Consider the following 12785-nt stretch of genomic DNA (forward strand, 5'->3'; position numbering starts at 1 on the left):
CCTCAGGGAAAGATAACCAAGATTTATGCGGTGCTCACCTACAATTTTACAACACAAGCACAGGAGCTCTTACAAACTTAATGGAGATGGGTCAGGGTTTTATTGGAAGCTCATTAACACTTTACACTAGGAATTTCCTGGCTTAACAATCACACTTACGCCTGGCAAGGAAAGATAGTGTATGGGAATGAATAGTGCTGTTTGAATCCTTAAATTCTAGTGCTGTTTTGAATCTCCTGGATTATGAATAAAATTTGAATAGTGCTGTTTGAATCCTTAAATTCTAGTAGCTGGTTTTATGGATTTTGGTTCATATACGTCCCTCCAAAGTTGATTTTGTTTCACTTTACCAAACGCACGCACAAAGCCGCCGGCCTGGCCACGGCCAGACGCAGCAGTCAAACAAAAGGCAACGGGAAGGGACAGGGTCAAACCTCGCGCAGCCGTCCAGGGACAAAGCCGTAAATTCCGCCCTGCCCCCCGTGCCCGGCCCCCACCTCCCCCCTCCCTCCCTCTCTCTCTCTGCCTGTGCTGCTGCGCCTGCGTTGGGTAAGGTTGGGTCCAAGTCTCCGTGTCGTCTCCACGACTCCACTTGCTCCCTCTTCGCTGGCTGCTTGCGGCAACTCCCATCCCCACGCGCTCCCCGATATTTGAGATCTCGCCGGCGAGCGGCTGACGGGGAGGGAGAGGCCCGCCGGCGATGGGGAACTGCTGCTCCGACGAGGCGGGCCACGGCGGCGCCCACCCCGTCGGCCCCGCCGCCGCCAAGGCCGCCTCCGCAGCGGCCGATCGCTTCCTCCGCTCCCGCGGCGCCGGCGCGTCCACGCAGATCGAGGTACGGAGCGCACCTCGCAACCCCGCGGCTTCTGTACTCCTACCTCCAGCGGTAGGCCAGTGGGGTACTCGGCGCGGGCGCAGGAGCTCGGGCGCAGGAGCTCGGGCGCCGGCATTGCGCGCGGCGGTGGCGACGGTTAGGTCCCGCTGCGTGTTGCCCCTTTGCCTGTTTTGGGATCGGTGTTGCGCTTTTATGCCGTCCGCGGAGAACGCATGGGGGTACCGGGGACTACTGGTTTCTGATTGGAGCGATGGGAATTCGCTTCGGTTCATGCTAGCTATCTGGTCCCCCCTTAGGCTTGTGGAGTATCTAGGTGCTACCATTTGGTGCACGCGATCTAATAAAAGTGGCAGTGCGCGGAAATGAACTGTGGCTGGGGATGGGATACCGTCACATTACTACATTAAGCTATGGTGGTTGGGCGCGGACCTGATTTTACTGTGCTTCACCACTGGTTTGGTGCTGCACCCCTGGTTCTGGTGGCTGCAGCCAGCGGCTTGTGTGCCATAGCCATGGAGATGCTAGTGTAAAAGATGGTGGAGTCCTATATGGTTTTATGACATCCATATTGATATTTTTGGATATTTAATCTTCATTGAATTTGTGTATAGCATAGTTGAAGCTGTAGCTACCTGTAGTTGTAGCCACTTATTCAGTAATGCTATGTTCCAGGCACAACTACATGGAATCCTTTGAGTAGGGTACCTTGGCATTTCATATCCCTGTTGTAGTTTGATTTTATAAGGGTTTGGTACTTTAGTTTTGCTCCATGCGAGGACTATGTTCATTTATGTTAGGCGTTTTTTACCGTATTGCGCTATCTGTTGCTTGTAGCAGTACAATTTAAGTAACTGCATATATGGTGCTTGTTTAGTTGTTTAGTGTTTTGATTCTGACAGTATAGCATGTTGCAGTTATCTCTCTCTGCATCAAATTTGGGTGATCAAGAATATTTTCCCAAGGTATTCTTCTTATTGCACCTATTGCATTTATGACTTTACTATTGTTCTTTTCCGTGCATCTTATAGCTGCACGATCTATCTATACACACATGCGTACGTGTTCTTTATTACGCGCAGGTGCACACGACCTTTATCTCATTTCATTTTTTGCAAAGAAAAAACAAACAGTCAGGAGAGTTGAGGTCATCGTACGTGTTAAATTATGCTCCCGTGTCTTTCACTGGCATCTATATTTACTGCTATGTCATGCCACTACTGAGTAGCATGTTGAGGTCTTCTTTTTTTGGTTAAACACGTAAACTGATATTAGTGTAACAGTTATCATTAATTCCATGTGATGTGAAGTCTGGAAAGCATAGAAGCGAAGTAGGAAGCTAATTATAGCAGAAATCCCTTTCCTACCTTATAGCTCATGTATGATATTTATCCACTACTTTAGCTTAGAAATGAGGTTCTAGATTTTAAACATAGCTCCTTAAGTTTCTTTTTTTTTTCATTTTGAAACGTCATGTCATGTTCGCCATGATCCCAGATCCCTTGATATGCTGCATAAAATATTTATACAAGGCTGGTATTTGGTACTAGGAAGCGCAATTTCTCAGTAAAGTTGCATTTATTAGTAAGGTGTCTATACACATGATTTAGTTTGTTAAGCACACGGTTATGTCAGTCCTGGTGAGCTTGTAATAGAAGCTTGAGAAGCTAACTTGTATTTCAGATGATACTTTACCATTTAACTATATCACCAAACTTTGCAGCATATTCTTATACCCCTAATATAGTAATATTAAAGTGAGATCGGAAAACAGTAAGGAAAACTCCACTTTAGTTCCCTTGACTCGGGCCTTGGTTCACGCCCTCAGTTGTACTACCATTTAATTTGCATCCCACAAATGTTAAAACCAGCGCACAATAATCCTCATGTGCCTGAATCACCTTGTTTTGTCCTACACGGTTGTCAAGTCATATTCTCACTGATGATATACACTGATTCAACTCCACTTTCTACACTTTTTTTTTCTTCCCTTCTCTTTCCACTCTCCACCAAACTAGCCACCCTTGCGGTAGGACGCGGTAGCCATGTCCTACATCCACCACCTCATCCGTCCTACCACGCACAGAACTACTTACCCTTCTACTCTCTCATGTGCTCTGCCGCGCACCGAAGTCTTACTGTCTCTTCTTTCACCTTATATTGCCTCTTCCTCAATGCTACACCTCTTCTCCAGCTTCATTTTCGTCGTTTTTTCCATGCCCTTTCTTGAGAGTGATTCCGAAATACAAAACAAAATTGGCTTTTTGGGTTGATAAATTTGTTCTCCTTTCCAGCACCTGTGCTTGCCCACTGCTGTAAGGAAAATAGCTGCAGCAACCTTTCTTTCTGCATCCATGCTACTTTATCTGAATATTTGTTGAGTTCTTATGTTGCCACTCTTTCTTAATTTCTCTGTCCCTTTTCCCTCCAGAGTAACCCCATGGTGGTTGTGTACTCCAAAAGGAAAGATGGACCACTTGAAGAAATCGGGCGTAGTGAAGTAACTTTAAATTCTCTGAACCCATCTTGGATGACAAAAATCAGTGTGCAGTACCAGTTTGAGGTTCTTCAGCCATTGGTGTAAGCTTCTGTCATAGTATACTTCAAATTTCTCCACTCCTTTTATCTTATATTGATTGTCAAGAGTGAATGTTACCTCTTAACCATATTCTGGCCTAAACAGATAAGTTTATTTGCAGGTTTCAGGTTTTTGACATTGACCCACAGTTACATGATGTCAGTGAAAAGGTGACTGTTGTTGCAATTCTATTTACTTCAATTCCATTTGCTTTTGCACTGAGTCTGCTATTGCTAACAGTAAATCACACTCAATACTATTAACTAGGATGTTCCAAGCTGACAAAAGCTGAAATGTCTCCTCCCTTCAGGACCTTGTGATTCATTTACTGTTTCGCATGGGTAAAATGGTTTATGGAAATAAATTTTCAGATAGTTTTCATTGCAACATTTAGAATTTGTTTCTTTTTGTGCTAGGAAATATTTGTTATTTCAAATGCATAGAGAATAATACATACTTATTTTGAGCCTAAAATCTCCACATTAAAATTCATTTCGTTAACACCTCCAGATAGCTTGAAAAGCTTGACTATATATATAGAATTCCCAAACGAAAAAGAATCATAAGCATATACTTGGTTCTGAGAATAAGGAGTTCCTGCCCACTCGAAGCATATAACTCACTCACAGCTTCAGCCTGTTTATTAATTGTTCCATAAATCTTATATTAGTAGCCAGATTTCGATGGCCCTGTTAGATTCTGCCAGTATGCTAGGGGATGTGATTTATTAAGCAAGCATACATCCATCATAGCTCTTTGCAGCCGCTTTGCGATCTTATGCCAATCTGCTCTGCTATACAGATGCTTAAGCTAGAGGAGCAACAGTTTCTTGGAGAGGCTACCTGTCTTTTGTCAGAGGTATGCTTCTTCAGCTTATGAAAATTGCTATGTTTTTCCTGGCTCTATATTCTTCTCCTGAGTAATGTGCACTTGGTGCACACTGTACAACATACCTTATTTGTAGCAAGAATAATTGTTCTGAATTTCCAACATGGATAGAACTTCAAGTAAGTTGGGAAGGATAAAGTAAATAAACTAGAAAACACTATGACAATGCATAATGCATATACATACTCATGTTTATTATGTTTCCCTGGCTGTGTAACTTGGCTAGTGTTGAGTCATGCGATTATCCATAGTGATCAATAAACAGCTGGTATGCTCTGAAGCTGAACGTCATAAGGCAAACTTAAGCTAATTTTATGTTTGTTTGCTTGCACAATTCAAACTTGTGATAACATGAACTTATCATAGGAGTTTGTTGAGTAAATTGCATTACATTTGATTGAGGTCTAAGTACGTCACTGAAATCCTAAATTGCACATTTAGGCCACTGAAGGAGTTTAAGTGAGTTTCTAATGTGCTTAGCGGGCCATCTAGGCACTGACTGATGATATCGACCAGCCAACATGGTAAATGGCACATTGGCACAAATTTCCCAACCCATGCTTGGTGCATTTTTTTTTTGGCAAAGTAGTCCTATAACTAGATGAGGTACTCAACTCCTCTTTGCGATGTTTCAAGCCCTTTCTGAGTCTGCTATTTCAATTTCCAGCACCTACAACCAAAAATTCATTGAATTGTTGATCCACACTCTCTGCCAGTTGACCGCACCCATCAGGAATGCCCCCAGATTTCCCTCCTGCTGCTCCAGAGTTCCCAACTCCACCTCCCTCAGTATGCCATGGTACAATTGGCCTATTCTTTCGAGTATTGACCCCAAAACTGAAGTTGTGATAGCCATGGATATGGTGAGTTAGGTAGTAGCTTAATAAAGGCTATATGTTCTTGGTCTTTTCAGGTGCTTGCAGCCTACCATTCTCATATATGTAGAATTGTGACCCTTAATGCGATTTACTTGAATTTATAACTTTAACGTGGGTGGTAGCTCCAGCTCAGTGGCCTATGGTAACATGCATATACTACTTAGACGTGAACAATATTTCATGATTGCAAGGCAGCACTTGCATGTTGCATCACATGAAGATTAAATTCAAGAATTTTGTAATGTTAATATGTTTCAAGACCACGCTAATTCTAGATCAATATTGTTGTACTTTATACTTCTGTTGAAGACCAATGCTGCTTTTGCAGGTTGTCACCAAGCGGGACAGACTGCTGACTCTGAAGCTTGGTGTCTCCGAACACAACTTGCCAAATCCTAGTAAATTTGGTGAGCTAACTGTTCAGGCTGAAGAAAGTGCAGGTTCAAAAGCAATTATGGAGATGGTATTTCGCTGTTCGGATCTTGAAATCAAGGATCTTCTCACAAAGAGTGTAAGATTATGGTCCTATGGCTTTATTCCTTAGTTCTTTCTTTCTTGTACTTATTTGCACTTGCTATTTGGCTATGCCTCTCTTTTGTTTTCTTGTGTGGCATTTCATCATTCTGATTTCTAAATATACATTATGACAGGATCCGTTCTTGCTAATATCTAGAATATCAGATAGTGGAATGCCTGTTCCAATTTGCAAGACAGAAGTAAGAAAGAATGATCTCAATCCTAGGTGGAAGCCAGTGATTCTGAATCTCCAACAGATTGGAAGTAAGGCATGAGACTATCTTCGTCCTTTTTACTTTTGTACTTCTGTTGATTTTTGCTGTCCAAACCATCTATTCTCAGAACATGTTTTACTCTTTGGCACTTCCGGAGGCAACATTGCACCTTTGAATCAGCAAATAGTGCTGATAGTGCGATATCCAAATCAAAGACAGTTTTTGTTGACTAATGACGAAAGTGTTTGTATCAATCTAATCGTTGTTCTTTCTTATGGTTATATTGTGTTGCAGGAGAACCCTCTAATTATAGAGTGTTTTAACTTCAGTAGCAATGGCAAACATGACCTAGTCGGGTAATTGCCCCTGCTTAACTCGTTCCACTGCCCTTTTTCCATTTTGATTTGTTCTCAAGTATGTTCCATGGTGCCTTAGAGCCTGGGCCATTAATAATACTGTAATTCCAATTTGTTTTCTGATTAGATGCCCTTTGTAATTCGACAGCAAGATAGTCAAATCTGTAGCAGAATTGGAAAACATGTACCATCGGCAGAATGGTGAACATTTTTTTGTTCCAGCCAGCAATGCACATGAATGTCACAGTAAGGAGGTAAAATTTGTTACTTTGGAATATCTTCAACTGTTACGTTATATAAATCGTTTTTCATTCTGATATGCAGGTATTAAAGAGTCAGCTATATGTAGAGAAATATGTCGAGAGCAATAGGCATACTTTTCTAGATTATATTTCTGCTGGGTGCCAGTTGAATTTTATGGTAGGCGTAGATTTCACAGGTATGCAGTAGACATGATAGTGGAAAATTTGCCTTTGCTTGTTTCTGTTTCTCTAGTCATAAGCTCATGCTCGATATATTGTTGTCGATGTTTACCCTTTCTAGCTTCAAATGGAAATCCACGTCTCCCGGATTCCTTGCATTACATTGATCCCTCAGGTCGGCCGAATGTATATCAGAAGGTGAGCAACTGATTGATCCCATTTGTTCTTGTGTTCTGATGACCCTCTGAGACTCTGAGGCTCTGAGCATTTACTGATTTTAAGTTCTTCTATTGCTGGCTTTTGGAAGGCAATACTGGAAATTGGCGATGTTCTACAGTACTATGACCCAGCTAAGCGTTTTCCCTCTTGGGGCTTCGGAGCAAGACCTATTGATGGTCCTGTTTCCCATTGTTTCAACCTGAATGGCAGCACTTATCAACCTGAGGTATTCTGTTTTTTATTTCTACACTCAATGACTCAAATGCTAGTTTTCTTTCTTCAGAATAATTGCTACTTTGTGAAAGCTGATTTAGAACTGCTTTTCTAATTACCATATTTACTTGGAAGTAGATTTGCCACTATATTTATTTTGTAGAAGTAAAGCACATACCATGTCATGTTTCTGAAGGCTTCTTATGCTTGTTGGACCTGTTTACACACAAGCTGATCTTATCAAACTTCTTCAGGTTGACGGAATACAAGGAATTATGTCAGCTTATATCAGTGCACTTCGTAATGTATCATTGGCTGGTCCTACTCTCTTTGGTCAGTTGATTGGCACTGCTATGGCAATAGCTAGCCAATCTCTCGCTGACAATCAACAGAAATACTTTATTTTGTTAATAGTCACTGTATGTATACCTCTGATTCCATCCTCAAAAAATAGCTCTCCATGATTTTCTTCTTAGCTGTCACTATTTTCCAGGATGGTGTGGTAACTGATTTTCAAGAGACTATTGATGCAATCATAAGGGCATCAGATTTTCCCATGTCCATCATTGTTATTGGAGTTGGGGGTGCTGATTTCAAGGAAATGGAGGTAGGATCCAGATAAGTTGTTACAGTTTTTAGATCATTTGTGTATTTATTTTCTTTAGGAGCAAAAATTGAAATGCTTATAAGCAGTTTACTGCCTGCATAGATGCAGCACTATAGGAACTGTAGGAGATAAATTTTCTCTAGGCAGCAACTATAGGAGCCGAGATAACAGAACTTAATGATAAAATTTCAAGCTGTTATTGGCTTCATATAATCAGCACCCAAATACTTTATATCAAGTGATAGTGACAAGATTGATTGATGATGTTTCTGTCTTCGACTTTCTTTCTTCCTCCTGTGCCAGCCTAAGCCTGGCCACCACATTGTAATGTTAATATTTGTGCTGTGCAGTTTCTAGATCCTAATAAAGGAGAGAAACTGGAAAGCTCAACCGGAAGGGTTGCATCAAGGGATATGATACAGTTCGCCCCAATGAAGGATGTGCAGGGTATGCATATGGAACAGAATTGGATCTCTCTTTTTTCTTCAATTTCCTCCCTGAAAAGTTGCAAAAATATATTACTATAAAGTATTTCCTCTTATTCCAGATATAAGTCAATGATATCAATAGTCTCTCCAATATGGCACTTTGACTAACACTAGCTATAAAAAATATATTGAAAGAGTTATGCATCGCGGAAGTATTTTTTTTCGCGATGAATCTATTACATCAACCTTATGTTGTCAAATCTAAGGGTTATTGATGGTAAAAGCTGAAAATGTTTGACTTAGGACCAAACATAATGGACTTATATGTGGCAATAGAGGTGACTGATTATTCATTTTGGTCAATTGAAAACAACAGAAATGTTCGCATACAGATAGCCACCAGCAGTATTTTCTTACTGATTTCTTCTGTCGGCCTGCTTATAATCCTGCATTCTCCATCTTTACTTGAGCAAGCAGTCTGATACTTCATCCTTATTTCCAGGCAGCGGGGTGTCGACAGTACAGTCACTTCTTGCTGAGATACCAGGGCAATTCATGACATACATGAGAACAAGAGAAATTCAAACAGTTAGTTAGTACATGATGCGCTCTGTCGGTAGAAGATAAGCCCTCACAATGTTCTTTGTTAATATGTTTTTGTGCACTTGGCATGGATGCGAGATAGATAGTATGGATGCGTTAAGAGGTAGATGAGAGATTCATTTCATGGAGATGCCAACATCAAATCTGTGATCTGAGCTTGGATGGCAGGTGGAGAGGCAAGAACCGCAAGGCCTGCTAATCCGAGAATTGCTGTTTGTGAAGAGACGCTAGGACCTCCACCAGGCACCACCTTAGTTTCATGTCAGAATTTTTACCAAGCTGTATTCTGGTTCGAGTTGGATCCCTAGCCTAGCAATTCGTAATTGGAAAGATGCAACTGTCATCTTTCTCTGTACCTGTTTGTAATATATGACTTTTGGGTTTGAATTTTGTATTACCCTTTTAGGTACGTTGGAATCGGGAGAAACCCTTTGGGATTGTGTATTCGATTTGTCATCAAGTACCGACAGGCTGCTGCATGGCTGTTTTCCTTCATGTGGCTATTGGTGAACTGTTTTTTTTTTTTACAAAAGTTAAGTAATGGAATGTGTAGGATATGTGGTGGCCTATATATGGTTCTCTCATCTGGTCGCAGTGTTTTCCTGTTCTTTTGAAGTTTGTGGTCCGTGAGGTGTTGGGAGCCTGGAGCAGTCCGCAGTGGTCGGAAATTGGAAGCGACAGTTCCCCGGACATCTTCCAGAAAGGGAGAGCCACACCACATGACTGTTTGTTCCGTTAATTTGCGGCGACAATCTGAGGACAGAGGGTAATCTTCGTGATCGTCACGGGAGTCCTCAAGCTCTCCTCCGCCCTGGAGAACAGAAGTCTCCGGGTGCTTGACGGGACGAGCACACACAACTCCTCGCTGTGTTCGTGACTACTGGTAGGGATGGGTGACGAAGGCACTAGCTAGGCCGAGCGATTGGACATCACTACGAATGATGCCATGCAATGGATGCGCGGGGACCGACCTTTAGGGAACCAACGTATCTGCCTCACCGAGGCGCGGAGATCGATCGGTGATACATGAGCTGGTGGGTGATCTGGGTGAAAGCCCCAGTAGAGTAGTTAATTTGGTTTCAGTGGGCAATCTAATCGGGCAGTGACAGTGAATATCATATGCGCATTTCAACACTGTCAGAAATATGGATGAGAGTCCCAGGTCATTTTGGGCCATTAGGTCGGTCTAAAAGCTTTATAAAGTAAAGCAGATACATAATTAATTTATTTTAAGAAATGTTCTAGAATAGTATGCCACTGTAATTTATTAGATGATTTAAAAAAATATAATTAGATGACAATCCTAAGTTATGGTCGTGATCTTAAGCTCGACCGGTGCTACGTGACAACTAGGAGGTACTTCAACAGATTTACGAGGACAAATATGGCAATACTTCATTGTCTTTTAGCACAAAACTCGCATATCACTAGTGTAGCAAAAAGGAAGAAATTATAGGGACAAACTTGCCAATATTTTTAATGCTACCTGTTACCCATTAGAAAAATAGTCAGTTTATTATAGCTTACCTGTCACCTATGCTCTACCTCACCTATGTAATCAGAGTGAGAGCATGGGCAACTCACTATGCCGTCTCAGATCATCTCATCCATGTAACTATTTATTAGGGTACCGGACATCGATAGCCCGGCCGGTAAGCTCGAAATCAAGGAGGGTACGGCGCCGAAGTTGGAGTTGTAAGAGTACAGTCCGCGCAACGATTTTGACTCTCAACATACAGTTGAAAACGAAAGGGCGCAATCAGATCCTGCGAAAGCGTGGATGGCCAAACAATCAAACTCCGGTGGGATGCTGGTGCGTTAACGTGGGTTGAATTTGGGCACCGCATCTCTGACCGAGCCTGCGTTGCACTTGCGCGCGCACACACACGCGTGTCTGCTGTCGCCGCTGCAGGAGGTGTTGGGACTGGGCTGCGCCGCCCGTTCAACTTCGACCAGAGAGCGAGAGCCCTGGTGGTCTGACCGCGCTTTTGTCGGTCGGTGCGATCATCTCAGACGATCAAAATAAACGAAATTGTTGAAGGGCCATCTCCTTCCATCCGTGATGGTCATCTCAAGTTACGGTAGGTGCGAACTTGGTTGAAACGATGGAATGGATGGATAGATCCGTGATGAACTTGCCAAGTCACTTTTATTTACTCCATCCGTTCCAAATTGTAGATCGTTTTAGTAAATTTAGATATATAATTTTTTTATATATCTAGATATGAATATATATCTAAATATATATAAAAAATTATGTATCTTGATTTACCAAAACAATAGAAGGAGCATTTAAGAATAAAATAAAAAGGGAGCAAGCTAGAACATCACGGCGTGCACACGTGAGGATTGCACTCGAGCTAGGACAGTGTCACACACAACAAAGGCTGAGCCTACGATGTCTTTCCAAATAGAGAGATTTGTCTATGGGACACTAGAAAACCGTAGTTTTGTGTGGAGGACACCGCAATCAATCTGTATTCGTACGGCACACTACAAAACTGCGGCACCTTGTCTGCAACACACCGCAACCTATTTTTGGCATGGATGGTGAGAGAAGTTTTCGTAAATGACGGTCATGACCCTGGTCGACCCGCTTGGTCCGTTGCAGCGAACGGGGTCCGGTACGCGGCAACCCTAGCCTTATCCGCTCACTCCAGCGCCACCCATCGTCAGCTCGCGTCCGCCTTCCCCCTTCTCCATCTATTCCGCCTCCCCTTCTCCATCGCCGTGGGACACTCCCGCCCCCTTCTCCATCACCGTGGGGCACCCCCGCCCCCTTCTCCATCTATTCCGCCTCCCCTTCTCCATCACCGCACCCAGCGACTCCACCCATCCTGCCCCCATCTTTCCTTTCACTGTGGGCAATGGCAGAGGAAGGGGGCAACTCCGGTGCTCGCTTGTCAAGCTTCGGGTCCCCGTCGAAGCTGCGGGTAGGGGGCAACTCTGGTGCTCGCTTGTCAAGCTTCGGGTCCCCGTCGAAGCTGGTAGGGGGCAACTCCGATGCTCGCTTGTCAAGTTTCGGGTCCCCGTCGAAGCCGGTAGGGGGCAACTCCGGTGGTCGTCTTACAAACCTGGGCTCCCCATCAAAGCTGGATCTGTCATGGGTTCCTGACGGGTAAGCATGATTCACCGTTACAGTAGATGTGACGTTTTCTCGCATAATCTGACTAGAATTCCTTTTTCCATTGGGATTAGAATGGATTCTAGCACCGCTTGTAGAGTTTTAATTTGGGTTCCTGGTTTTTGGGGTGGAGAGGGTGCCGATTGGAATGCAACCAGAGATATTATATGGATTCGGGACACTAACGTTGTACGTTGGATTGATTTCTATTCTGACTTGTGTGAGAAAGTTAAGGTTCATGCCGATCAGAAGGTATCCATCACTTATTGGGACAAGAATGAAAGGGTGTACAAGGAAATAGAGTCCGATTTAACTTTAATGTCTGCATTTGGCATGTATTGGGATATTAGGAGGCTACCTCTCTGTTGCAGTGTCGTAGAACCTGTCAAACAATCTAAACCATCGAGTGCTAACACTGAAGTGGACTAAAGAGCTAACAATCCGCCAGAGCAACCTGATGAACAGTCTCACGAAGAACCTAACAAAGAACCTGAACTATCGAGTGGTAACACTGAAGTGGACCAAAGTGCTAACAATCTGTCAGAGCAACCTGATGAACAGTCTCACAAAGAACCTGACAAAGAACCTGATCCATTGAGTGCTAACTCAGAGCCAGAAAATATGTGGGGAGAGGACGATGAAGTGGAGTATGTTGGTGCAGATGATGAGCAGAAGATGTACAAGGCCATGTTGTTAGATGATGAGCAGAGTGATCCTGAGTTCATTCCTAATTCAGATGAGGAGGATCATGATGATTGTGTTGGAGCTGATGAAAAATCTGAGGATGATGTTCTTGTCACTATAACTGACTTAGATAATCCAAAAATTGCTGTGCGTATTAAATTTGAGAGTGGAGTAATATTTAAGAAGGCTATTTGGCAGTATGGTATTTTACATGAGGTACAA

The 12785-nt window shown here is 42.9% G+C and overlaps 1 protein-coding gene across 1 annotated transcript; it reads left to right on the plus strand.

Moving 5' to 3' along the window:
- Positions 1-533: 533 nt before the first annotated feature.
- LOC112891561 (protein BONZAI 1-like) lies at positions 534-9250 on the plus strand. Its single transcript, XM_025958459.1, has 17 exons — positions 534-835; positions 1750-1797; positions 3264-3412; positions 3532-3580; positions 4212-4268; positions 5505-5687; positions 5827-5961; positions 6202-6263; positions 6412-6517; positions 6588-6702; positions 6807-6883; positions 6993-7130; positions 7372-7536; positions 7611-7724; positions 8075-8171; positions 8655-8740; positions 8838-9250. The coding sequence occupies exons 1-17, from the start codon at positions 701-703 to the stop codon at positions 8853-8855; spliced, it is 1734 nt and encodes a 577-aa protein (XP_025814244.1). The 5' UTR covers positions 534-700; the 3' UTR covers positions 8856-9250.
- The last annotated feature ends 3535 nt before the right edge of the window (positions 9251-12785 follow it).

The sequence above is a fragment of the Panicum hallii genome, chromosome 1 (assembly GCF_002211085.1).
Source record: "Panicum hallii strain FIL2 chromosome 1, PHallii_v3.1, whole genome shotgun sequence".
NCBI classification, from domain to species: Eukaryota; Viridiplantae; Streptophyta; class Magnoliopsida; order Poales; family Poaceae; genus Panicum; species Panicum hallii.

Excerpts from the sequence above, each read along its gene's own strand:
- LOC112891561 (XM_025958459.1), top strand. The coding sequence starts at position 701 with ATGGGGAACTGCTGCTCCGACGAGGCGGGCCACGGCGGCGCCCACCCC. Across the intron at positions 836-1,749 it reads GCGCGTCCACGCAGATCGAG|TTATCTCTCTCTGCATCAAA; the intron begins GTACGGAGCGCA and ends AGCATGTTGCAG. Across the intron at positions 6,884-6,992 it reads GGCCGAATGTATATCAGAAG|GCAATACTGGAAATTGGCGA; the intron begins GTGAGCAACTGA and ends GGCTTTTGGAAG.